This window comes from Rhinoderma darwinii, chromosome 1 (assembly GCF_050947455.1).
Source record: "Rhinoderma darwinii isolate aRhiDar2 chromosome 1, aRhiDar2.hap1, whole genome shotgun sequence".
Taxonomy (NCBI): domain Eukaryota; kingdom Metazoa; phylum Chordata; class Amphibia; order Anura; family Rhinodermatidae; genus Rhinoderma; species Rhinoderma darwinii.
In genome coordinates this window covers 490343047-490367878 of record NC_134687.1, presented here as the reverse complement: position 1 = coordinate 490367878, position 24832 = coordinate 490343047, and the positions used below count along the sequence as shown (strand labels likewise).

At 42.7% G+C, this 24832-nt stretch overlaps 1 protein-coding gene across 1 annotated transcript in view; it reads right to left on the bottom strand.

Moving 5' to 3' along the window:
• Nucleotides 1-24592, bottom strand: part of RFC5 (replication factor C subunit 5) — a 68853-nt gene extending 44261 nt beyond the window's left edge. Inside the window, exons 1-5 of the mRNA XM_075854775.1 lie at nt 24320-24592; nt 14080-14144; nt 10573-10709; nt 5996-6075; nt 3592-3665 (exon numbers count right to left, since the gene is read on the bottom strand). Of these exons, the coding sequence (XP_075710890.1) occupies nt 3592-3665; nt 5996-6075; nt 10573-10709; nt 14080-14144; nt 24320-24369 (406 nt within the window). The 5' untranslated portion in view covers nt 24370-24592. The remainder of the gene's footprint in view (nt 1-3591; nt 3666-5995; nt 6076-10572; nt 10710-14079; nt 14145-24319) is intronic.
• Between the last annotated feature and the right edge of the window lie 240 nt (nt 24593-24832).

Below are 24832 nucleotides of genomic sequence, written 5' to 3'. Positions count from 1 at the left end.
CAAGGCATTTTTCTAGGGGTATAGTTAGCATTTTGACCCCACAGTTTTTTTTGAGGAATTTAGTGGAATAAGTATGTGAAGATGAAAATCACCTTTTTTTTCTGTGGAAACATAGAATTTTTTCATTTTTACAAGGAATAAAGGAGAAAAAGCACCCCAACATTTGTAAAGCAATTGTTCCCGATTATGGCAACACCCCATATGTGGTAATAAACTGCTGTTTGGTCCCACTGCAGGGCTCAGAAGGGAAGGAGCGCCATTTGGATTTTGGAATGCAGATTTTGCTGGATTGGTTTTCAGTGCCATGTCGGGTTTGCAACGCCCCGGAGGGACCAAAATAGTGGAAACCCCCCAAAAGTGACCCTATTTTGGAAACTACACCCCTCAAGGAATTTTTCTAGGTATAGATAGCATTTTGTCCCCACAGGTTTTTTTGTAGAATGTAGTGGAATTAGGCCATGAAAATGAAATCAACATTTTTGTCCACTAAAATGTTGAATTTTTTAATTTTCACAAGAGATAAAAAGAGGAAAAGCCGCCCAACATTTGTAAAGCAATTTCTCCCGAGTACGGCAATACCCCATATGTGGTCATAAATGTTTTTGTATTAGAAATTAATTAACACTTTCTGGACTGATCCTTTTTTACTCCCCGCCTTCCAAGAGCCATTTTTTTTTATTTTTCCGTCAATAGAGTGGTGTGAGGGCTTATTTTTCGCGGGAAGAGTTGTAGTTTCTATTAACACCATTTAAAGTACCATAAAATGTACTGGGAAACTGAAAAAAAATAATTTGCGGGCTGAAATTGGAAAAAACTGACTGGTCCATTGTTTTTAAGTCTTTCACCGTGCGGTAAAAGCGACAACTTTAGTTTTATTCTGCGTCTCAATACGATTACGGTGATACCAAATTTATATAGGTTTTTTTAAAAAAATTTACTACTTTTAAAAAGAAAAGATTTTTTGTTAAAAAAAATGGTATCATCACGTTCTGACATCCAGAACATTTTTATTTTTTGGTCGATTGAGCGCTGTGGGGGCTTATTTTTGGTGGGACGAGCTGTAGCTTTTATTGGTACAATTTTATGGTACATAAATCTTCCTGATCACTTTTTATTACATCTTTTTTAGAGCTAAGGTGACCAAAAAACAGCGATTTTGGCGTTTTAAAGTCTTTATTTCTTACAGCGTTCACTGTGTGCAATAAATTACGTTTTACTTTATTCTGCGGGTCGGTACGCTTACGGCCATACCATACGTATATATATTTTTTTCGTTTTGCAGCGTTTGCACATTAAAATGAAATTTCTTTAAAATTATTTATTAACTTTTTTTTTTTTTTAATCATATTGCTTTTAATATATTAACATAAATTTGATTTATTTGTGTTCTACTTTTTACTTTGTACTTACTTTTACTTCTCTATGGGGGCTGCCATTTTTTTTCATCTCTGTATGTGTCGATTAACGACACATACAGAGATGGAATACGGCACATAAAACCCCATAGAAAATGCGAACGGGAGCCGTTCCATTCTCTGCAGCGTACGCTGTCTGTGTGGGAACGGCACATGCGCCTCTCCCACACAGACCAAATCTAAGCTCGTTCGCAGAGCGAAATCCGGCACCATTTTTATGTGGACCGGAAGCCGCTGCCGGACAGTAAGATGACCACTTCCGGCCGCGGCTTACGGCCATTTGTTCAAGGAAGCAAAAGCGCAAGGAATAAGAGCAGAGGCGGCAGGTAATTTATGTTCGTGTATGTGATGTGTGTATTCTGTTCGTGTTATACTGTCTGCTGAGCATGTATCTAATCCTCCTACACTGTGCAGTCGCTCAGAAAATGGCGGCACACAGTGTAGGAGGTTTGAAGATTCAAACCCCCTCCTTCTCCTGGCACTAGCCAGAAGAAGGGAGGGGGGATTGTGTGAGGACACTAGAGAGAGTGTGTCTACCCCAAATTTGCAGCAGAAAGCAATGAGGTTGCTTTACCACATTGACCATGATGCAATTTTGGGAACTGCTCCCTCTAGTGGCCAGCACATGGAAATATTATAAATTAGAATCTAATTTATAATATTTCCTGACTTGTGAAAAAATTAAAACAATGTGTAATCACTTAAATAATAATTGTTTAACTAAAAAAAAATAACATTTCTAGCGACACATTCCCTTTAACACACTTTAACCAATCAGATGATGCCAAGTACATATAGGCATACACCCAAAAATACTTCCATATAAGGTAATGACTTTCTTCCTAGTATTCATTAGTTTGGAATGCCAGATGAGGTCATCTTTACCCTATCTTAGATGATAGGGAATACATTAATTTAAGAGAAGATTAAAAACATATCTAATACATATCTCAAACAATATAATGCAGTAATTCTGATAATATTAATACAATATAAATATAACAGGTATTAGATTTATTACCCTGACACTTGGGAGGGGTGGTGACCAAAAAATAGCGATGCTGACAGTTTTCCGTTTATTTTGTTTGCGGCGTTCACCGTGCGGAAAAAATAACAGTTTCGTAATTTGGGTCGTTACGAACGCGGTGATACCAAATAGGTGTACTTTTAACGTTTTCATTTTTTTTCTATAATAAATGACTTATTATAGGAAAAAAAACAACTTATTTTTACACATTTATAAAAAAAAAATGTATTAACTTTTTACACTTTATTTTTTTTACCTGCAGCTCTGATCACTGCTAGAATACATTACACTAACTGTCAGGCTGATCCTCTTAGGTTTCCATACATGGCAGACCCTCCAGATGCCATCACAAGCATCAGCAACCCCCACAATTGAATGGGGGCTGCTGATGTGCTACAAACCCCCTAAATGTGGCGATCGCAATCAAGCGGCGCATTTAACGGGTTAATTTCCTAAATCAGCGGTGATGAGACGCTGATCGGCAACACTGGAGTGTCAGCTGTCAGGGACAGTTCCCGATGCACACCTTGTCGCCAACAGTGTGCATCGGGAATGACACAGTGACTTCCTGTCCTGTCAGGTTGGTCCGGATGGGCTTCCGTCCACGGCAGACACGGAGGCCATTGTTTGGCTTCCGCTTCTATGCTATCGGCAAACCCCGCGATTTCGGACCGGGGTCTGCCGATATGCTAGAAACCCCTAAAATTCGGCGATTGCAACCGATAGCCGCATTTAAGGGGTTAATTCTTAGAAATCAGCAGCAAAGGACCGCTGGCCGGCAAGAGTTGAGTGTCAGCGACAGCTGACCTCCCGGTTCCCGTTGCACACTGCCGCCGTCAGTGTGCACCGGAAACAACTCAGTAACTACTTCCTCGTGTGGGAAGTAACCTCCCGCAACGACGTATAGTTACTTACTCGTGCGGATAGGGGTTAAAGCAATGTTAAGAACTCCTCTCTAAACCTAAGCTACATTAATCATACCCAACAGTTAGCAGTAGCAATAAGCACAAGATACAAGCTGCCTGCATAAATTCAGCTGCTGTAGCATAAAGACATGGCAGATTGTTATGTCTATCTAGGATTTTCAGGAGACCTGGTAATTTTGTAACGCTTCCAAGCATATGGCAGTGGAGTAGTGTGCCACTTTACCTCGTCTCAAAGCATTCTGTGCATCTTGAGTCATTGCATCTGCTTCATCCAAGATCACAAGTTTAAAGCCTTTTCTGCAATAGAGAGGCAGATGTCATACAGAAATGGCAGAAAAAAAACAAACCGTTTAAATTGTACGAGTGTAACATAACAGATTATCTAGGCTCAGCATAAGCGAAAATGTCAGCTAAATGTGACAGTGTAAGGTCCAACACATCCACTGGCAACAGAAAAGGGAACACTTTTTAGGCATCAAAAATGTTTACTGTATGGAATTTTCATACTACAGTTGGCTAAAGGGGTATTCCATTTGTTTTATTTAAAGGCTATGTAAATGCTTGAAATAGTTTTTTCTTGCACACGACCGTTGTGCCACCCGATAGTCTTCACGGACCCATTCACTTTAGCGGGTGAATCGGGTCTGTGAAAAATGCTCCGAGTCTCCGATCCGAGGAAAGTTAGAACATGTCCTATCTTCCCTCGGATCACTGACAGGACTGTGTGAATGAGGCGTAAGTCCTGTTCCTGTCAGATCCGCGGGACTGACTGGTTCAGTGACAGCGGGTCCTGCATGCCTTTGACACGCAGGATCCACCTGTAAACTATCACATCTAAGTTCATAACTTAGATGTGATAGTTTACAGATGGATCCTGCGTGACCCACTGTCACTGAACCAGTCAGGTCCGCGGGACTAACTGATTCAGTGAATAACGCCAGATACAGCTGCTCGGCATAATAAAAGACACTTTCAAACATTAACATAGCCTTTAAAAGAAAACACACAAGAGAAAAGGAGAAGAGATGCTCCTGCTGAGGGGTGTACTTAAAAATATATTATAGGTTCTGTTTTCACAATAAACCGCTGCTAACAACTAAACATGGCAGCGGTCACATGAATAGCATGTGTCGTGTCTAAAAACATTTTATGTCATATAACCCTCTTGCTAACTGAATATGAGTGACGTTTAGGGTCACATGACTGACAACATGTTTAGTCCTATGCAGATAGCCAATCAATGCACTGCAGCAAGGCTTTCTGTGATGTTTATCTTGGATTGATCCCCGATATTTAATCTTTCTGCATACCACATAGCACATCTGTCAGCTGAATTTGATGCCCTACTTAAACGCAGCATATTACAACTACAAGTTTAATCTCCTATTATCCAAAATGGATAATAGGAGTAATGAAAGGTTACAGCAGATTCACGGTTATAATTCTACTATATTCTTCACCGTAGTGACTGACAGGCTGCAGTATATGCACATATACCCGGCAGCATGCCAGCCACTGCAGAAAAGGGCAGTGGAGCGATCCCCCCCATGAACACAGCGGACTCAACAACAAGTACCTTATATACTTTCATCGCTCCTATTACCCAAACGGTTTTAGATAAAACGAGTACGGAAATGTAATTGTAATATGCTGTCCGTACATGAATCAGCATATTCAGCTAACAGATCAACTTGATCTCCAGTAAACTATTGTACAGGTGAATCCTAAAAGGGGATTTTGACATAATCATCATTTATCATCTATACACAGGATAGGCGACAATTTGCCTGGTCGGCGGGTGTCCAACTGCTGGGACCCCGACCAATCCCAAGTGCCCTATGAGTAGTACTGTGCATGCTCGACCACCACTCCATTCACGTTCTATGTGGCTGCCGGATAGTGCTCAGGTATCTCCAGCAGCCCCAAAGAAAGTGAACGGAGAGGTGGTCAAGCATGCGCAGTACTGCTCAATTCATATAGGGCAGTCGGTGACCCCCATTCTCGGGATCAGTGGGGTTCCCAGCGATCGGACCCCACCAATTATACATTTATTACCAGGAGGATAGGTGGTAAATTGGGATTATGGGCAAAACCCCTTTAATTGTGGTAAACTGTGCAGTACCTCTATTGTAGGCCCAAGACATCTATCTAACATTGCTAGAACAGAAAGTAGCTATCTAATAGCTACTATTGTCAGGCATTCTAGCTCTAAGTGAGCGTTTTTATCTGTTGCCGAATCTCCCAGAGAATCCTTCCCTGTCCCCCTAGCAGATCTTCCTGGCAATCAATTAGTGAGAGAACACCTCCCACATCCATCATTCTCACTGTGCAGAGACATTCTTGACAATCTATGCCCGAGTGTGAAACACAATTTGGTATTAGTGACCCAGTGTTGTCATATCTGCAGCTCTACAGCCAATAAGGTTACCAGGCATTGTATTATATTATATTAAAAAACAAGGAGTGGGAAGGGAGTGTTGGAGTGTGAAGTTAGTTCACTAGATAAATCAGTAAGCGGGGGGAGAAGCAGAAATCAAAAAAGCCGTTAACATTAAAGAAAGCTGCTTGAAAAAAAATCATGTTACACTGCGGGATATAAAAAAAAAAAAAAAAGAAAACAAACTTACTTAAATATTGTTCGTGTGCTAGCAAAATTTAATATTGGGCCTCTGACAATATCTATGCCACGATCATCAGATGCATTCAACTAGTAAAGTAAAGAGCAATGTTAAAGAAATTTTGAATAAAACAGTGGCAGATTTATCAATAACAGCGCATCATAAAAACTGTTTTTCCATCTCTCCTAAAGTGCAGCGTGTCACATATGTTGATGAATCTGTAGGTGTCTGAAATAGCTAGTTAGAAAAGGGTCGGAAATTTTTTATAAAAGTGCCGTGATCGGCACGACTAAAGCCCGCCCACTTTACTCACACATTCATGTGTGTCGGAAAACGTGCCACAGGGGCTTCAAAGATGCGGTTTTCAGAAAACTGGTATGTAAACATCAGTTAAGAGTATCATTTTTTTTCCTCATTTGTGGATCATTATTTCATAAAGATTAAAAGGGTCGTACAGGATAGAAACACGTCTGATCCAGTGACGTGAAAGTGTCTCAGCTGCAATATTACACCGAACCTATTGACAGGTTTGGCAATGTTTTTGGAATAAAGTAGCCATGTTTCTCTGATCCTGTAAAACCCATTTAAAAGGTGTTATCCGGGGACCAAAAATTGCATTGCATTCATATTTCTATGTAAAAAGAAGTCACTTACTAATGTACTTTAATTAAAAATTCGGCTCTGAATGGTGCCGTTCAAACCCAGTGAACTGTTCCCAGAAGTCCTGGAGCTTTTCTAATATTGAGGACGTGCCGACACGTGACTGAGGGCTTGCTTCCTGTGCTGTTTGTGTCGGCGTGTTGTCAATGGCATGACCGCAAGGGGCCGTGACATTGCCTATTGCTGGAGTCCCCGAGCAGAGCATCAGCTAGCGCTTTGCTCAGGACTCCAGCACTGCTCCCGACATTTGGTCAGTGACTTCAGTTTCCTATAGATGGAGTTCCCGAGCAAAGCATCAGCTGATGCTCTGCCCAGGGACTCCAGCACTGCTGCCAACGTCACTGTCCATATATGGGCAGTGACGTCAGCTGCGGTATGCGAGTCCCCAGGCAGAGCATCAACTGATGCTCTGCTCGAGAACTCCACTACTGCTGCTGACGTCAGTGGACCCCGAACAGTGACTTCAGGGGTTTCCTATCGCTGGAGTCCCCGAGCAGAGCTTCAGCTGATGCTCTGCCTGGGGACTCCCGTACTGCTGCCGACATCACTGCCCATATATGTAGTGACCGCAGTGCTGGAGCCCCGGGCAGAGCATCAGCTGATGCTCTGCTCCGGAACTCCAGCTATAGGAAACCCCTGAAGTCACTGACCAAATGTTGGGAGCAGTGCTGGAGTCCCGAGCAAAGCGCCAGCTGATGCTCTGCTCGGGCACTCCAGCAATAGGCAGTGTGACAGCTCCTTGCGGTCATGCCATTGATAACACACCGACACGGACAGCACAGGAAGCAAGCCCTCGGTCACGTGGGGCCATGTCGGCGCATCATCAATATTGGAAAAGCTCCAGGACATCCGGGACAAGTTCACCAGCTTTGAACAGCACCATTTCATACCAAATTTGTAATTAAAGTACATTAGCAAGTGACTTCTTTTTACATAAAAATATGATGCAATTTTTGGTCCCAGGATAACCCCTATAACTATTGGATCAGAGATTATCTTCACCTACATTCCTATTATTACAAACTTTCCTATATACTTACCTTTCTATTTAATTCTCCCGCCACTGCTCCGTATACTCTTCTATATATGTGTATATCGTGTATTGGGATCACATGTCGTGTAACTGTGGAGGCCAATCCCTGCCTGCGTAATTCACTTAATAGAGCAGGCGGTGATTCATTACACAAAAGTATACAACAAAATAAAGGCAGGGGAATGAAGGAGAAATGTAAGGGTAACTACGGTATATTGGAAAAAGTAGCATTTTGGCCTTTTTGAGAGGTACTTTCAAAACCCAGAAAACCCCTTTAACAATCTCTAGTTAGATCTTGTTAACAGCCTGCAAGTATTTTTTAAGCCAAAACCAAGAACGGAACATAAAGAGAAAAAAAATATACAAAAGGAAGGCCTTATAGGTCTGCCCCCACTGGATCCAATTCTGGTTTTTGCCTAACAAATGCATGCAAAATCTGTAGCAAATCTGCACTGTGTGGTTTGCAAGGCAGTATTCAAGTTTGGGCTACGGCCTATTAACCGTTTCACTGCCATAGAAATATGTAATACGTCACAACTTTATAGGGAACCTATCACATTGTATATGCAATCTGAACTGCCGGCATCATGTTATAGAGCAGGAGGAGTTGAGCAGATGGATACATAGATTTGTGGGAAAATATTTAGCATAACTTAATTTAAACCTCATTCTGGGCTTAGGAGTCCTGCGGGCAGTCCGGCTCAATTATTGACAGCCTTACCAGTAGGAGTGTGCACACAGATAGCTGTCAAACACCGAGTAGGATCACCTACCGGACTCCTAAGCCCAGAAATAGCGGAGGTTTAGATCGATAAATTACAAGTTGCACTGAACTTTTTTCCTGCTCTATAACATGCTGCCAGAAGATCCGAACGCATTTTCAATTTGACAGGTTACTTTTAAACGCTTGGTGGGGCTAGAGCTCAAATTTCTAGGAGCAATATTTTGGGCGTAGCACTCTTTTGAAGTTGGGGAGCAGCGTTAAAATGTATACTTCCTGGTTTTATATCGCTGTAGGGAAGCAGTAAGTGATCAGAAGAAAAATCACAGCCTGTTGTGGTCCTCTCCCCCTATACCACCTACAGTGACCACAGGAGGGTGATACAGGGACTTTTCTTCATGTTATCACCCCCCTTGGCAATGAGAATATGTGCTGCTCTCTGACACATTTAGTTGTTTATTTTTTACCACTACAGGGGGGAGGAGATGAGCAGTTACACATCTCATCGCCCCCTGTGCCTAATAAGGACATTTGTCGACTGATTCAAATTTTTACTGGTATCTGGATCGCAGAAGTTATGTGGAGAAACGTGCATGTGGACTGTCGTAAGTGGCATGAATGAACTCTGTACACACTGAATTTTTCTCTTTAGGTGGTGTTTTGTGTCTCATGCTTCACGTGGGTCAGATTTTTAGCCGCAAACATGAATTTGTATGCATTTTTTACAAAACGTTTGCTTGGATGCAAAATTGCATGAAGGTGCCCATGATTGTAAAGTGCTGGGTGGCATTTTCACAAGTGTCTACTTTCTGAAAATATATGGGTATGGGGATATATGATTTTTAAAATGTATAATTCAGGTTTTATTTGTGTTCGTCAAAAGTATGAAGTGTCCCGGCAGCAAAAGGGTTAATAGGCACTGCAGCAAGTGAATGACTGTCCTGTCAACCTACATCCTTGATCTCTACAGAAGTGCACAGATCCACCGCAGTGCTGGTGGGGAGCACAAATGACATTGTTTAAAATATTTTTAAATAGTTGCAAATGTTCATTTATCAGCTTTCAGCATCCTTCACGGCCCAGCAACTAGGCAGGACTTGACGTTTGGAGGAAGCCGCGCCCACCTCCTTCAAGAATGAAAGTTAACAGCAGATGATTTGAACATTTGTAACCATTGGTACTACTGTCCTGTGAGTAAAGCATGATTATTGCAACATTGAAAACTCCTGGTCTGAGCTTCTGTTGATTTTATTGACTGTAAACTTTAAGGATACCCACACACAGTGGATTTGTTGCGGATTCTCCATAGTGTTTCTGCAACAAAATCTGAAAGTGAAAAGGGTGAAATCCACCTTGAACATTCAGAACAGCATGCTCTGATTTCCATGAGAAAAATATTCAGCAGCATGCAAATGAGCTTTTTTCAATCTCATTCACTTGCCTGAAACAGCCTACTGCTGCAGATTTTCCTCCCGCAAATCGGGACGAAAATTCTGCAACAAATCCGATACGTGGGCAGAGGGCCAAAAGTGGTTGTCTCGCAACAGACATTTATGGCATATCCACAGGATATGCCATAAATGTCAGATATGGGCCCCACCTCTGGGACCCGCACCTATATAGAGAACAGGTGTCCCTCAACCTCACCTGATGAGGGGGCCGAAGGCCGGCGCGTCCAAGTGGGGTAGGCTGTCGGGATTCCGGAAACAGCCAAGCTACGCCGTTTCCATAACGCTCACAGAAGTAAATGGGGCTTACCAAACCAGCGTAACACAGAAACCCTCGTTCTAAAGATAGATGCGGGTCCCAGAGCTGGGACCCAGACCTATCAGACATTTATGCCATAAATGTCTGTCGTGAGAACCACTTAAAATCCATTTACCTACAGAGGTGCATGTGAAATTTGACACACGCTGAAGCAAACTTTGTTTTTTGTTTTTTAAAAGGATGAGTGCTATATTTAAAAATTGTGTACTAAATGATGTGCCACGAGTACCACCAGCCCAGGATTTATTTTGAAAAGATGACCGCTCATTCTCAGCACTGGACAGAGGCTAGAGATACGTGTAGTTGACTATATGGTACTAGGAAAAGGGGCAGCAGGAGACACTGTATTCCTGACAAAGAATCGCTCTAAAGCTGATAAAACATCAAATTAAATGTATCTTGTACCTCTAAAACCATAGAGTTGAACTCTTTATCTTTATACAACTGCTTGGCACAAGCTAGGATTGTGGAGGTCTTGCCAGTCCCAGGAGGTCCATAAAATAAAAGATGAGGCAGTTTGTCTTCACTTATGAACCTCTGAACTGAGAGATTGAACAAAAAATGCACACAAAGTATTAAACGTAAGTTACAGTAAGAGCTAAAGTGGGTACTTCATAACCTATTAAACATGAAGTCCAATCTGCAGGCAGAATGTTAAATAGCAGACCAAATTGATATATAGATTTGGGAAAAAAGGATAACCTGCAATTTCTTCACTTAAAGAGGCTCTGTCACCAGATTATAAGTGTCCTATCTCTTACATAATATGATCGGCGCTGTAATGTAGAGAACAGTGGTTTTTTTATTGTGAAAAACAATCATTTTTGAGCAAGTTATGAATAATTTTAGATTTATGCTAATTAGTTTCTAAATAGACAACTGGGCATATTTTTTAGCTTTTTACCGACTGGGCGTTGTAAAGAGAAGTGTATGACGCTGACCAATCAGCGTCATACACTTCTCTCCATTCATTTTTAGCTGTAATCGCAGCACAGCGTGATCTCGCAAGATTACTCTGTGCTGTCACATATACCCACATTAACTTTACCGAAGTGTCTTGAGAGTGAATAAACATCACCTCGAGCCAAGTAAAGTAAAGTTGGTAAAGTTTCTGTGGGACTTAATCACAGCACAGCGTGATCTCGCGAGATCACGCTGTGCTGCGAGTACAGATAAAAATGAATGGAGAGAAGTGTATGACGCTGATTGGTCAGCATCATACACTTCTCTTTACAACACCCACTTGGTAAAAAACGCCCAGTTGTCTATTAAGAAACTAATTACCATAAATCTAAAATTGTTCATAACTTGCTCAAAAATTATAGTTTTTCAAAATAAAAACCCCGATCAGATTATGTAGGAGATAGGGCACTTATAATCTTGTGACAGAGCCTCTTTAAATCCACGCTCACTGTGGGCTAAAGAGTCCAGTGGGCGGTCTCAACCAGTGATTGACAACCTCCCATGTATGAGTGTGAATACAGAAATAGCTGTCAATCACCGAGTAGGAATACACAAAGGTGTCGAGGAACTAATATTTTCATATTTACTCATGGACAACATATGGTCACTGCAATTTTGAGATTCCCTCCCACATTTACGGCAGCTGTGAGTAAGGTTGCTTTGCCTTATGCACCTTGCTGTAATTCTGGGAAGTGCTCCCTCTGGTGGCCAACATAAGAAAACATGTCAAATTATTATTTCATTTTCAATACTTTCCACGATGTGGCAGAAAAAAAAAATACTGCAAAAAACGTAAAAGTATAATACAAATAAGTAACTTACTAAAAAAAAAAAAAAGGTTTAATTCGCGACACATTCCCTTTAAGCCAAATCAAAAGTGGTATAGGGAAAAGAAGAGTCTAACTAAATCCACCAAATTTATCATGCACCATAGTAATAAATTTGGTGCATCTTCTCCCTGCTTGGTCTCAATTAACACGGTCTAAAACTCAGGCTGGATTCACACGGGATGGAAATGCTGCAGATTTGTGAAAGAGATTTGAGCAAATCACATGCTGCTGAACATATTCTGGATGGAACTCAAAGAATGCTGCTTTTTTAAAAAAAAAACAAAAAAAAAAAAACGCAGCATGCACATTCTGTTCTGGACGTTACTGCGGATTTCAGTCTTTTCAATGTAGAAGGGGAGAAATCTACAGCAAATATGCATACAAAACAAGTATCTTTCTGCGAAAAGCTGCAGAAAAAAAACCGCAGCATTTCCATCCCGTGTGAATCTAGCTTTACGCAGCTTAGTAAATCTGCACCACTGTGTGTGAGCAAACTAAGGTTATGTATACATTGCATATGTTGGTGCGTAAAATCCTCGTACTACGTGCAGAAATACACTTCCAAAACTCGTGCCTGCTAATAAATTCACATTAATTTGCATAAGAAAACCGCGGTGTCGTTTATACTAGGCCTATTTTACGCCGTTGAATTAAAAAACGCAGTGTAAAAAGACACAAGGAAAATATAAATTACATATCAGTTCTTGAAGCATCTTACATGCCGATTTTTCACACTGAACTCTTAGGCCTCATGCACACGACCGTATTTTTTCCCACCCGTAAATACTGGCGTAAATACGGGTCCGGTGTCACACGTATTCCACCCGTTTTGCACCAGTATTTACGAACCCGTGCCCGTAAATATGGGTCCGGTGTCACCCGTATTCCACCCGTATTTACGGGCACGTTTTTGGCGGCAAAATAGCACTGCACTAATCGGCAGCCCCTTCTCTCTATCAGTGCAGGATAGAGAGAAGGGACAGCCTTTTCTGTAATAAAAGTTAAAGAAATTCATACTTACCCGGCCGTTGTCTTGGTGACGCGTCCCTCTCTTCACATCCAGCCCGACATGCCTGGATGACGCGGCAGTCCATGTGACCGCTGCAGCCTGTGATTGACCTGTGATTGGCTGCAGCGGTCACATGGCCTGAAACGTCATCCAGGACGTCGGGCCGGATGTCGAGAGGGACGCGTCACCAAGGCAACGGGCGGGAGAACGGACTGGAGGAAGCAGGAAGATGTCGGTAAGTATGAAAGTCTTTTATTTTTTACAGGTTTATACTGATCGGTAGTCACTGTCCAGGGTGCTGAAAGAGTTACTGCCGATCAGTTAACTCTTTCAGCTCCCTGGACAGTGACTATTTACTGACGTCGCTTAGCAACGCTGCCGTAATGACGGGTGCACACATGTAGCCACCCGTAATTACGAGAGCTCCATAGACTTCTATGGACTGTCCGTGCCGTTATTACGGCCTGAAATAGAACATGCTCTATCTTTTTCAACGGCACGGGCACCTTCCCGTGAGAAAACGGGAAGGCACCCGTCGCCAATAGAAGTCTATGAGCCCGTTATTACGGGTCGTAATTACGACCCGTAATAACGGGAGTTTTTACGGTCGTGTGCATGAGGCCTTACACATTGAACCTTTAAAAAATTCTCTGAAAAAAACACCTCAAAATAAGCTTTCAATACACTTGCAAAATTTAAAACCGCTTTGAAAACACTAGTACAAGACAGGATTTCAGAAACTGATTTCGCTTAAAAATCAGACTCGTATTTTTAGCATGTAAAATATGCCATATGAACTTAGGCCTCATGCACACAACGGTATTTTTGCGGCCGCAATTTATCCACATTTTTGCGGATGGATTCTTTTCTATGGTGATTTACACGGATCGGTGCGGTAGCTGCAATTGAGGCCTGCAAAAACTCAGTCATTTTATGGTCCGCAATTGCGGATTCACTAATACTGGTGAATCGTCGTGGATACGTGAGCCCAGATGACACACAACAAGTTTTTTCTGTGGTCCACTGGACCGCTACGAATCCGTGGATTTGCAGATCGCAAAACCAATGCGGTCAGGTGCATGAGGCCTTAGCCTAAGACATTCAACTTACTTGTACTCAGGATATCCTGGTGGGAGATCAAATCATCAAGTGTTTGAGGTCGATACTTTTCCACCCTGTGTGAGGATACATATTTTAGCATTTAATTAACTCATATGATGTATATTTAAAGGGGGCATTCAATTTTTATTTATAGAGTTGAAAACACATAAAAAAATTTAATATACATTTACAATTCTGCTCACATACCTGGAGTCTCTGCACAGTAGAATGGTGTATGCCATGGATCAGCTCTGTGTAATGCATCCATGAGCTACAGGACTACACATAGCATCAATCACGTAACCCATGGCATATATTTAGCAACAGGGTTACATGACAAACATTTGATAGATGAACACATAGGACTCATCTATGAACTAAATGAACAGGAGTACTCAAAAAAAAAAATAATAATAATTTTTATGGTTAGAGCAAAAACTACTTCACTGTGTATGTATTAACATGGCTGCCTGTCTTTAGGTGATGCTGTTATGTTGTCAATAAAGTTACCTATGTAAAAAACAAACACAGGAGAAGACAGGGAGAATGATGTAAGGCCGCATTCACATCACATTGTAGGCCTACATTTTCGTGTACAAGGTCCTGACGTACAGTCTAAAAGTGTCCAAACGGGCTGGTGTACGTAGATTTTTAGGTATGAAAGAGTATATTAGACTATATTTCATACATAGGGATCCCGTTTAAAAAAATATATATATATATATATTAAAAAAATGTGTTTTTTTGTTGTTTTTTTAACATGGGAGCCTGTGTGTTACATATGCAACTGTATGGCATTATTCACAGGCATCCGTAACATGTAAATGTCATTAAGCGTCCAATAGCTTTTCATGACGTATACATTAACCCCTTACGTACCTTCGACGTAATAGTACGTCGCTGGCCGCTTATTCCAGCGTACCTTCGACGTACTATTACGGCGCAGGAATAAACTGTCACTATGTGAAATCACATAGTGACAGAACAGCGGCGGCAGCTGTCATTGACAGCTAACCGTCTCTGCTACCGGCCTGGGGACGAATTAGCAGTCCCCAATGCCGGCGATTGCTGTGATTGGTCAGTCTCTGAAGACTGACCAATCACAGCCGTCTGTGACGTCGTCTGCAGGAGAAAGCTCCTGTCACTTTCTCTGATCTCCTCACTTCTGTGAGATACGTGAGGAGATCAGAGAAAGCGGTGTAAAAAAAAACAAAACACTATTTTTATTAACCCCTTCCCGATAATGGGCGTATAGTAACGCCCTGAGGATGAAGCGGGCACAGGAGCTGTGCTCGCTCCATCTTCATCGGATGTCGGCTGTAATATACAGCCGACATCCCACTGCAACTACAGCGATCACTGTCCTCTCCGATCGCTGTAGTTTAACCCCTTAAATGCCGCTGTCAATAGCGACAGCGGCATTTAAGTGATTGATACAGAGGGAGGGGGCTCCCTCTGCACCCCATTGCCCCCCCCCGCGAAAAATCGCGGGGTTCTGATGGTTGCAATGGCAACCAGGAAACCTAGCAACGGCTTCCTGGTTGCCAGGTACGGGAGCCTATTAGGTCCTGCCCAAGGCAGGACGTAATAGTCTCAACTGTCAGTTGTAAAGTGACAGTTACAATACACTGCACTACATCAGTACATACAGAAGTAGTGCAGTGTATTGTGCAGGGGATCAGAAGATCAGATCTTCCAGTCCCCTAGTATGTGTAAAATAAAAAGTGAAAACAAGTAAAAAAAAAGTTTTAGATAAATAAATAAATACAAGTTTTACGTAATAAAAACAATAAATCGCCTTGTTTCCCTGATCAAGCCCTTTATAATTAGAAAAAAAATGAAAAAAAAAGACAAAAACTAGACATAATAGGTATCGCCGCGTTCGTATCGGCCTGACCTAAAAAAATATCATATTATTTATCCCGCACGGTGAACACCGTAAAAAAAATACCATAAAAAACAATGGCAGAATTTCCTTTTTTGGTCACGTTGTTTCCAAAAAAATGGAATAAAAAGTGATCAAAAAGTCGCGCGTAGCCAAACATGGTACCAATAAAAACGAGTGTGTCACGCAAAAAATTTATGTACTCCGCACAGATTACATATGCCCCCACATTATAAACTGAAACACCAGTAAAACACTAAACAAAACTACTACCAAGCAAAAGCCAAATGGCGCTCCTTCTGGGCCTGGCAGTGTGCCCAAACAGCGGTTTATGACCACATATGGGGTATTACCGTACTCTGGAGAACCGCTTAACAATTTATGGGGCGTATGTCTCCAGTGGTACAAGCTGGGCCCAATGCATTAAAGGGAACCTGTCACCAGCATTTCACCTATTAAACCAGCAATACCTGGTGGTAGTGGGTGAAAAATCATTTCTATATATCCTATAATTGTCTTCTTAGTCGGCTCTGTACCTTTTAGTAATCAGTTTTTTAGTGTTCCCACACCGTATGCTAATGAGCATAAAAGAGTCAGGTCTTCATTTAAAAAGAGTCAAATCTTCGTTTGAAAAGAGTCATACCTTCATTCCTCAAGTCTTTCAGAGTTTACCCCGCCTCCTTACTTTTGATTGACAGCTCCTCGCCTTCCCCCAGCACACAAAATCCTGTGCTTGTGCATTGATGTCCTATTCTGGTGTGTGCGCACAAAGGGACACCGGATTATTACGATAAAGAGCGCAAAATGTTTGCAGACCGTTATTTACAGTCGGAGGAGGAGTTTAGGAGCGGGGATAACAGCAATGAACTTTTTATAGCAGCGGCCAGTGAGGGATAAGTAATGTTCGATAGGTGAAATGCTGATGACAGGTTCCCTTTAAGCACTGAAATAGCATATCTGTGGAAAATGTCAATTTTCAATCTGCAACATCCACTGTGCACTAATTTCTGCAAAACCTTTGGGGGTCAAAATGCTCACTACACTTCTAGATGAATTCCTTGAGGGGTGTAGTTTCCTAAATGGGGTCACTTCTCGGGAGTTTTCACTGTACTCGTACCTCAGCGCAATGCAACATGGCGTCAAAAACAAATTTTGTAAAATCTCCACTCCAAAAACGAAATTGCACTTTTTCCGTTTAGCCCTTGCCGTATGTCCAAATAGCCGTTTACAACCACATATGGGGTATTTCCGTAATCAGGAGAAATTGTGTAACACATTTTGGGGTGTCTTTTCTCCTGTATTCCTTGTGGAAATGAAAAATTATGAGCTAAAGCTAGAGGTTATTGGAAAAAAAAAATGTTTTCATTTTCACGGACCAATTCTAATAAAATCTATAAAACACCTGAGGGCTCAAAATGCTCACTACACCTCTAATTTAATTCTTTCAGGGGTATAGTCTCCAAATTGGGATCACATCTGGGGAATTTCTACTGTACTGGTACTTCAGGGACTCTGCAAATGCGACATGGCCCCCAGAAACCAATTCAGCAAAATCTGAGCTGCAAAATCCAAATGGTGCTCCGTCCCTTCTGAGCCCTGCCGTGGGTCCAAACAGCAGTTTATTACCACATAATGGGGTATTTCCGTAATCAGGAGAAATTGCTTTACAAATTTTGAGGTGCTTTTTCTCCTTTATTCCTTATAAAAATTAGAAAATTCTGTGTTTTTTCCAAAAAAAAGTCTCTTTTCATCTTCACAGACTAATTCCAATAAATTCAGCAAAAAACCTGTGGGGTCAAAATGATAACTATACCACTAGAAAAATTCCTTGAGGGGTATAGTTTCCAAAATGGGGTCACTTTTGGGGGGATTCCACTGTTTAGGTCCCTCCAGGGCGTTGCAAACGTGACACGGCACTGAAAACCATTCCAGTAAAATCAGAGCTCCAAAATCCAAATGGGGGTCCTTCCCTTCTGAGCCCTGCTGTGGGTCCAAACAGCAGTTTATTACCACATATGGGGTATTTCCGTAATCGCGAGAAATTGCTTTACAAATGTTGGGGTGCTTTCTCTCCTTTATTTCTTGCAAAAATTAGAAATTTTTACGTTTTTCCAGAAAAAAAGTAGATTTTCATTTTCATAGACTAACTCCAGAAAATATAGCAAAATACCTGTGGGGTCAAAATGCTAACTATACACCTAGATAAATTCCCTGAGGGGTGTAGTTTAAAAAATGGGGGTCACTTTTGGGGGTTTCCACTGTTTTGGCACCACAAGACCTCTTCAAACCTGACATGGTGCCTAAAATATATTCTGAAAAAAGGAGGCCCCAAAATCCAAGAGGTGCTCCTTTGCTTCTGAGGCCTGTGTTTCAGTCCATTAGCGCACTAGGGCCACGTGTGGGATATTTATAAAAACTGCAGAATCTGGGCAATAAATATTGAGTTGCGTTTCTCAGGTAAAACCTTCTGTGATACAGAAGAAAATGTATTACATATGAATTTTGTAAAAAAAAAATGAAATTTAAAAATTTCAGCTCTACTTTCCTTCAATTCCTGTAAAACGCCTAAAGGGTTGAAACACTTTCTGAATGCTGTTTTGGATACTTTGAGGGGTGCAGTTTTCAAAATGGGGTGTTTTATGGGGGTTTCTAATATATAGGGCACTCAAAACCACTTTAGAACTGAACTCGTCCCTGAAAAAATCGCTTTTTGAAATTTTCTTAAAAATATGAGAAATTGCTGCTAAAGTTCTAAGCCTTGTGAGGTCATAGAAAAATAAAAGGATGTTCAAAAAACGATGCAAACATAAAGTAGACATATGGGAGATGTTAATTGGTAACTATTTTGTGTGGTATTACCATCTGTTTTACAAGCAGATGCATTTAAAATTGGAAAAATCATAATTTCTTCATATTTTCGCTAAATGTTGGTGTTTTTCACAAATAAGCAATGAATTTATCGACCAAATTTTTGCACTAAACTAAAGTACAATATGTCACGAGAAAACAATCTCAGAATCAATTGGATAGGTAAAAGCATTCCGGAGTTATTACCACATAAATTGATACATGTCAGATTTGAAAAAATGGGTCTGGTCCTCAAGGCCAAAATGAGCTGGGTACTCAAGGGGTTAAAGAGATGACATAATAGCCAATGGGTGATGAATGCCACTGTTAGGCATCTGATATATTTGAGAAGACCCTGGTAGTAGGCAGGTCAAAACTACAATTGAAAAAACTAATGTGCCTGGGGCACAGTGAAACCCATTTTCCCAGCTACCAACTGAATATTAGTAAGATATAACTTTTATTAATCTATTATTAAAAAGGTCCGGGATGGACAATAGGAGCACAAAAGTTAAAATTAGCTAAAGACCATTAGCAATTGCTCTATGTGAATACTGCCAGATGAAGGCAGGATTCGGTATACAAATCCTATTGCAATAGGATGCCTGCGTCAGCAGCTGCAGACTGCCTGACATACGCTGGTTACACAGTGTGTTAGAGGTAGAAGCTAATAGGTCATGGCAGTTAAAATTGTTATATGTATAGCCCCCCCGGCATGTTTCGTTGTCAACACAACGTCCTCAGGGGATAACAACGGGATGTCTATCTCTGTCTGTGGTAGTTACAGCAGAGGACGCGTAATCTCGCGAGATTACGCTGTAGATGACAGGTTACAACGAGATTACGCCTCCTCTGCTGTAACTACCATAGAAACAGTAACGAAGTGCAGAGATTGAGAATAGACATCCCGTGGAATGTCTATTCACTGTCTAAACACTTCAGTATTGTTAATGTGTTAGTATAAGACAGCACATAAGGATCTAGCAGGATCCCTATGCGCTGTCTGAATGAATGGAGAGAAGCGTATGACGCTGATTGGTCAGCGTCATACACTCCTCTGTACAACGCCCACCTGGTCTAAAGTAAAAACACGCCCACTTGGGCATTAAGCAACTCATTAGCATAAATCTAAAATCGCTAATAAAGTGGTGAAAACAGATCGTTTTATTAAATAAAAAGCATTACGGTCACCTACATTACAGCGCCGATCTCCTTATGTAGGAGATAGGGCACTTATAATGTGGTGACAGAGCCTCTTTAAGCAACACGAAGGAGCAATACAGGCAAACATATTACTGTGTTAGGCCTCATGCACACGACCGTATTTTTTCACACCCGTAAATACTGGCGTAAATACGGGTCCGGTGTCACACGTATTCCACCCGTTTTGCACCAGTATTTACGAACCCGTGCTCGTAAATATGGGTCCGGTGTCACACGTATTCCACCCGTATTTACGAGCACGTTTTTGGCAGCAAAATAGCACTGCACTAATCGGCAGCCCCTTCTCTCTATCAGTGCAGGATAGAGAGAAGGGACAGCCTTTTCTGTAATAAAAGTTAAAGAAATTCATACTTACCCGGCCGTTGTCTTGGTGACGCGTCCCTCTCTTCACATCCAGCCCGACATCCCTGGATGACGCGGCAGTCCATGTGACCGCTGCAGCCTGTGATTGACCTGTGATTGGCTGCAGCGGTCACATGGCCTGAAACGTCATCCAGGACGTCGGCCCGGATGTCGAGGGGGACGCGTCACCAAGGCAACGGGCGGGAGACCGGACTGGAGAAGCAGGAAGTTGTCGGTAAGTATGAACGTCTTTTATTTTTATTTTTTACAGGATAGGGGATACATGTCTTTTGTTTATGGCAGAGCGGGGAGATACCTCCCCGCTCTGCCATAGTTTTCATTGTAGTCCCGGCGGTAGTTACGCCACTGGGCTGTGGCCTGCAGACCGGGTAGTCCCCTGACCTCGCCTCACCTCGCAACGCTCCCGTAATCACGGGTGAACACACGGAGCCACCCATGATTACGGGAGCCCCATAGACTTCTATGGGATGCCCGTGCCGTTATTACGGCATGAAATAGGGCATGTTCTATCTTTTTTAACGGCACGGGTACCTTCCCGTGAGCAAACGGGAAGGTACCCGTGGCTAACAGAAGCCTATGAGCCCGTTATTGCGGGTCGTAATAACGACCCGCAATAACGGGTGTTTTTACGGTCGTGTGCATGAGGCCTTAAAGTGTAACTAAACTTTTAAAAAACTTTGACAGGGCAGAAGTTTTGATCAGTAGGGACCCGAGCACGGAGACCCCCACCGATCACTAAAACAAAGCGGTAGAAGCGCTAGGGCAAGCGCTGTGCCGCTTCATTTCTGAACGGCTTTCCTTGAAAAGCCAAGCGAGTGGTGTATGGACTCAGACTTTCTTTTGAGCCCGTACACCGCTCGCTCGACTTTCTGAGGAAAGCCAATCAGAAACTAAGTGGCACTGGCTCATCCGGGCGCTTCAGTTGCTTCATTTTAGGGATTGGTGGAGGTCTCAGTGCTCAGACCCCCACTGATCAAAACTTCTGACATGTCATTATGACACCTCAAAAGTTTTTTAAAATTTTAGTTACCCTTTAAGCCTAGTGTAGGTCTGAGGGAGCGTATCGCCTCAGACCTCGCACTAGGCATAACAGTGCATCAGTGTTACCCAGTCTTCATTCAAAGAGTTTTTCCATCTAAGACCCTGTTCACCCTAAGACCCTGATGTCCGTTTAGCTCAATGTGTCCATAGGGATCCATAGCCCAACAGGGGCAAAAAGAGTGTCCTTTTGCCCTCTGTCAGGCTAGTATACATCAGTATAGGTTTTTTTTAGTATTGAAAGTGCGTAACAGATTAAGCTTTTACCTCCCACGTGGTATACTTTTTTTTTTTAATTATTATTATGGGAGCCTGTGGCTGACATATGCCACTGTATGGTATATGTCACAGGCATCCATTTATCATATGTAAAGGGATTTTTAATAGCCTCATGACGTACCTGTTAAATGGATACTATTACAGTCAATAGGTGACAGATCTGTTAAACGGATGCCTTGTAGCAGCATCCGTTTAATGGATGTCAGGAACGCTCATAACACCAGTTCACGACGTATAGGTGTTACGGACACCGTCAGTAGCCTCTGTTACAGCTTATGTTTAAAGGAACAGTGTCACGGAAAAAAAAAATTCTACATCAGTTTGATTTTAGTGTTTTATTAAAAACTTTTATATTTATTTGTGTGTTTGTGTTTTACTTTTTTTTATTTTTACACTTTTTCTTCCCTATGGGGGCTGCCATTTTTTTTTCCATTTCTGTATGTGTCGATTAACGACATACAGTCCCATAGTGAATGCGAACGGGGCCCGTTCCATCCACTATGCTGTACGCCGTCTGTGTGGGAACGGCGCATGCGCCGCTCCCACACAGTCCAAGTTGAACTGTGCGACGTCCGGCGCCATTTTCCTGTGGACCGGAAGTCGCGGCCGGACAGTAAGATTACTACTTCCGGTCGTGGCTTCCGGACTTGTGCCCTTGGGAGCGGGAGGTAGCAGACGGACCGGAGGGAGCGGCGGCGGCTGGAGCAGGTAAGTTATTTCTATGTATATTCGTGTTTCAGTGTGTGTTTACTACTGTATGTTAACCTACTACACTGTGTGTTAGCTCAAAAAATGGCGACACACAGTGTAGGAGGTTTGACCGTTCAATCCCCTCGTTTCTCCCGGCACTAGCCAGGATAAAGGAGGGGGGGATTCTTAGAGCTTACTAGAGCGAGTGAGTTTTCTCAAATTTTGCAGCATAAAGCAATGTGGTTGCTTTACCACATGCAATGCTGCAATTTTGGGAATTGCTCCATCTAGTGACCAGCACTGGGAAATATTATAAATTAGAATCTAATTTATAATATTTCCTGACTCGTGAAAAAATTAGAACAATGTTTCATCACCTATACACTAATTGTTTAACTAAAAAAAATATAATTTTTTTTCTAGCGTCACATTCCCTTTAATGTATACGTCTGAAGCTTTTTCCAAGTGTACACGTTAAACATAAGCATAAAAATGTGATGTGAATAGGGCCTAAGACATTTTTGTCGCATCCCCTGATCAGCACCTATAGGAGTTGACGTGGTGGATGCACATGTGGACTGCGCTCTTTCTAAATTGTAGTTTATAAAAGAGTTGCAAAATGCTCAGATATTTCCGTTTTACAGCTAGGTGCGAGTCCCAATGCTTGAACCCTCGCCTGTCAGACATTCAGGCCTTATTCACACAACAGGGTCCGAGTGTCGGCCGATAAAATCGGCCGTTTTGGGCCATTTCTCCCGGCTGCTTTGCATTCGTTTTGCATCCGCTCCGTGTTGCCTTTTTTAACGGCCGACTTTGACCCATTTTGCATCCGTTTTTTTCCCTGTCCGTTTTAAAATCGGATGAATTTCATTTTTACATTTTTGCCACACACTGCCCCCTGTAGGTAGTGCCACACAGTTCCCTGTAGGTAGTGCCACACAGCCCCCTGTAGGTAGTGCCACACAAAACCCCCCATAGATGGCACTCCCCCCCTACCCGTCTGTAGATAGCGCCACTATTCCAGGAGAAGTCCCTGACTTCACGGTCCATATATGGACAGTGAAGTCAGGGACTTCTCCTGGAGCGGAGACACCAGCCACAGGGTCGGGGATTCCGCTTCAGAAGTGCCTGACGTCACTGTGTCCATATATGGACACAGTGAAGTCAGGGACTTCTCCTGGAGCAGAATCCCCAATCCCTGGCCACAGCGTTGCCGAAGCCCCTACAGGGAGAAAAAAACATACACTCCTCCTCCACATATGCACTTCGCACTGTGAGGAGAAGGAGAGAGCGAGCGACGGAAGACACGGTCGTCACTTGGAGCACATTCAAGTGAAGGCCGTGTATTACCCGGCCTCATAGACTTCTATGGGAGCCGGGCGAATGGCCGAAAATAGGGCATGCCCCATTTTTTGACGGCCGGGTTTCCCGGGCCGTCAAAAAAAAAAAAATGGTTGTGTGAATAGCCCCATTAGGGGTCTATTGTTCCTACTGCAGCCGGGTGACAGACGTTTTTTTGAACAGCCGTCACACGGCCGGGAAACCAGTCGTGTGCATAAGGGCTTATGGTGCATACTGTTGATATGTCATACGTTCTAGGTGAGGATACATCAAAGTTTTCTCTCAGCCTTTGGAAGCGGCACAATATTGACAATGTGTGGACGAAAAAACGTTATGCATCCCCTTTTTGTGGAGGGAGAAACCAAACCTTGGTGCAGCTACATTGTTATACCACATTTCACTCTGCTGATCTCACGTAGCATTAGCTTACCGAACAGTTTCAGCATGCTCGTAGTATAACCTATAAACGTCTATAATAGGGAACCGCTAGAGCGTACATATATGTACACAAGAAGACAGAAGAGCAGGCGGCAGTGAAGTAACACAGAGGGATGCAGGACACATGAGATACACACTCCATACCATGGCAGGTTTCTGCTTTGTCCGGACTGAACTTTTCCGTCGGATACCATGTTATCTTTGCGGTAGTGATGTGAACCTGGGGTGGCGGAAAGACGCAGGGTACAGGTTCTCTGGAACGGTGTGGCGCGCTGTCTCAGGGGCGGGGCCTGGATTTGGCGGCGCCGGTCGTTTCTCGCGATATTTCCGGTGTGTGAGAACTGGAGCTCTGTGTACTACTGCTCAGGCAGGCGGCTCGTGTAGTGGAGGGCGGCCAGTACGTGATGGAGGCGCGGGTCATCAGTGTGTATCAAGCTGTCGCTGCACGACCTAGCAATCGTGTATACATAGTGTGCGATGTGAGGGCGGGAATCTTCACAGGAGCCGGATGGATGTGAATTGTTCCATCCTGCATCTATTGCGATGTGTGTTGGGGGATTCGCCAGTGTGTGGCTTCAGTGTATGGCTTTACGTAACATCTGGACACTGCGGTTTTCCAAATACAGCTGTCTAATAAACCTTAGAAACTGAAGGCAG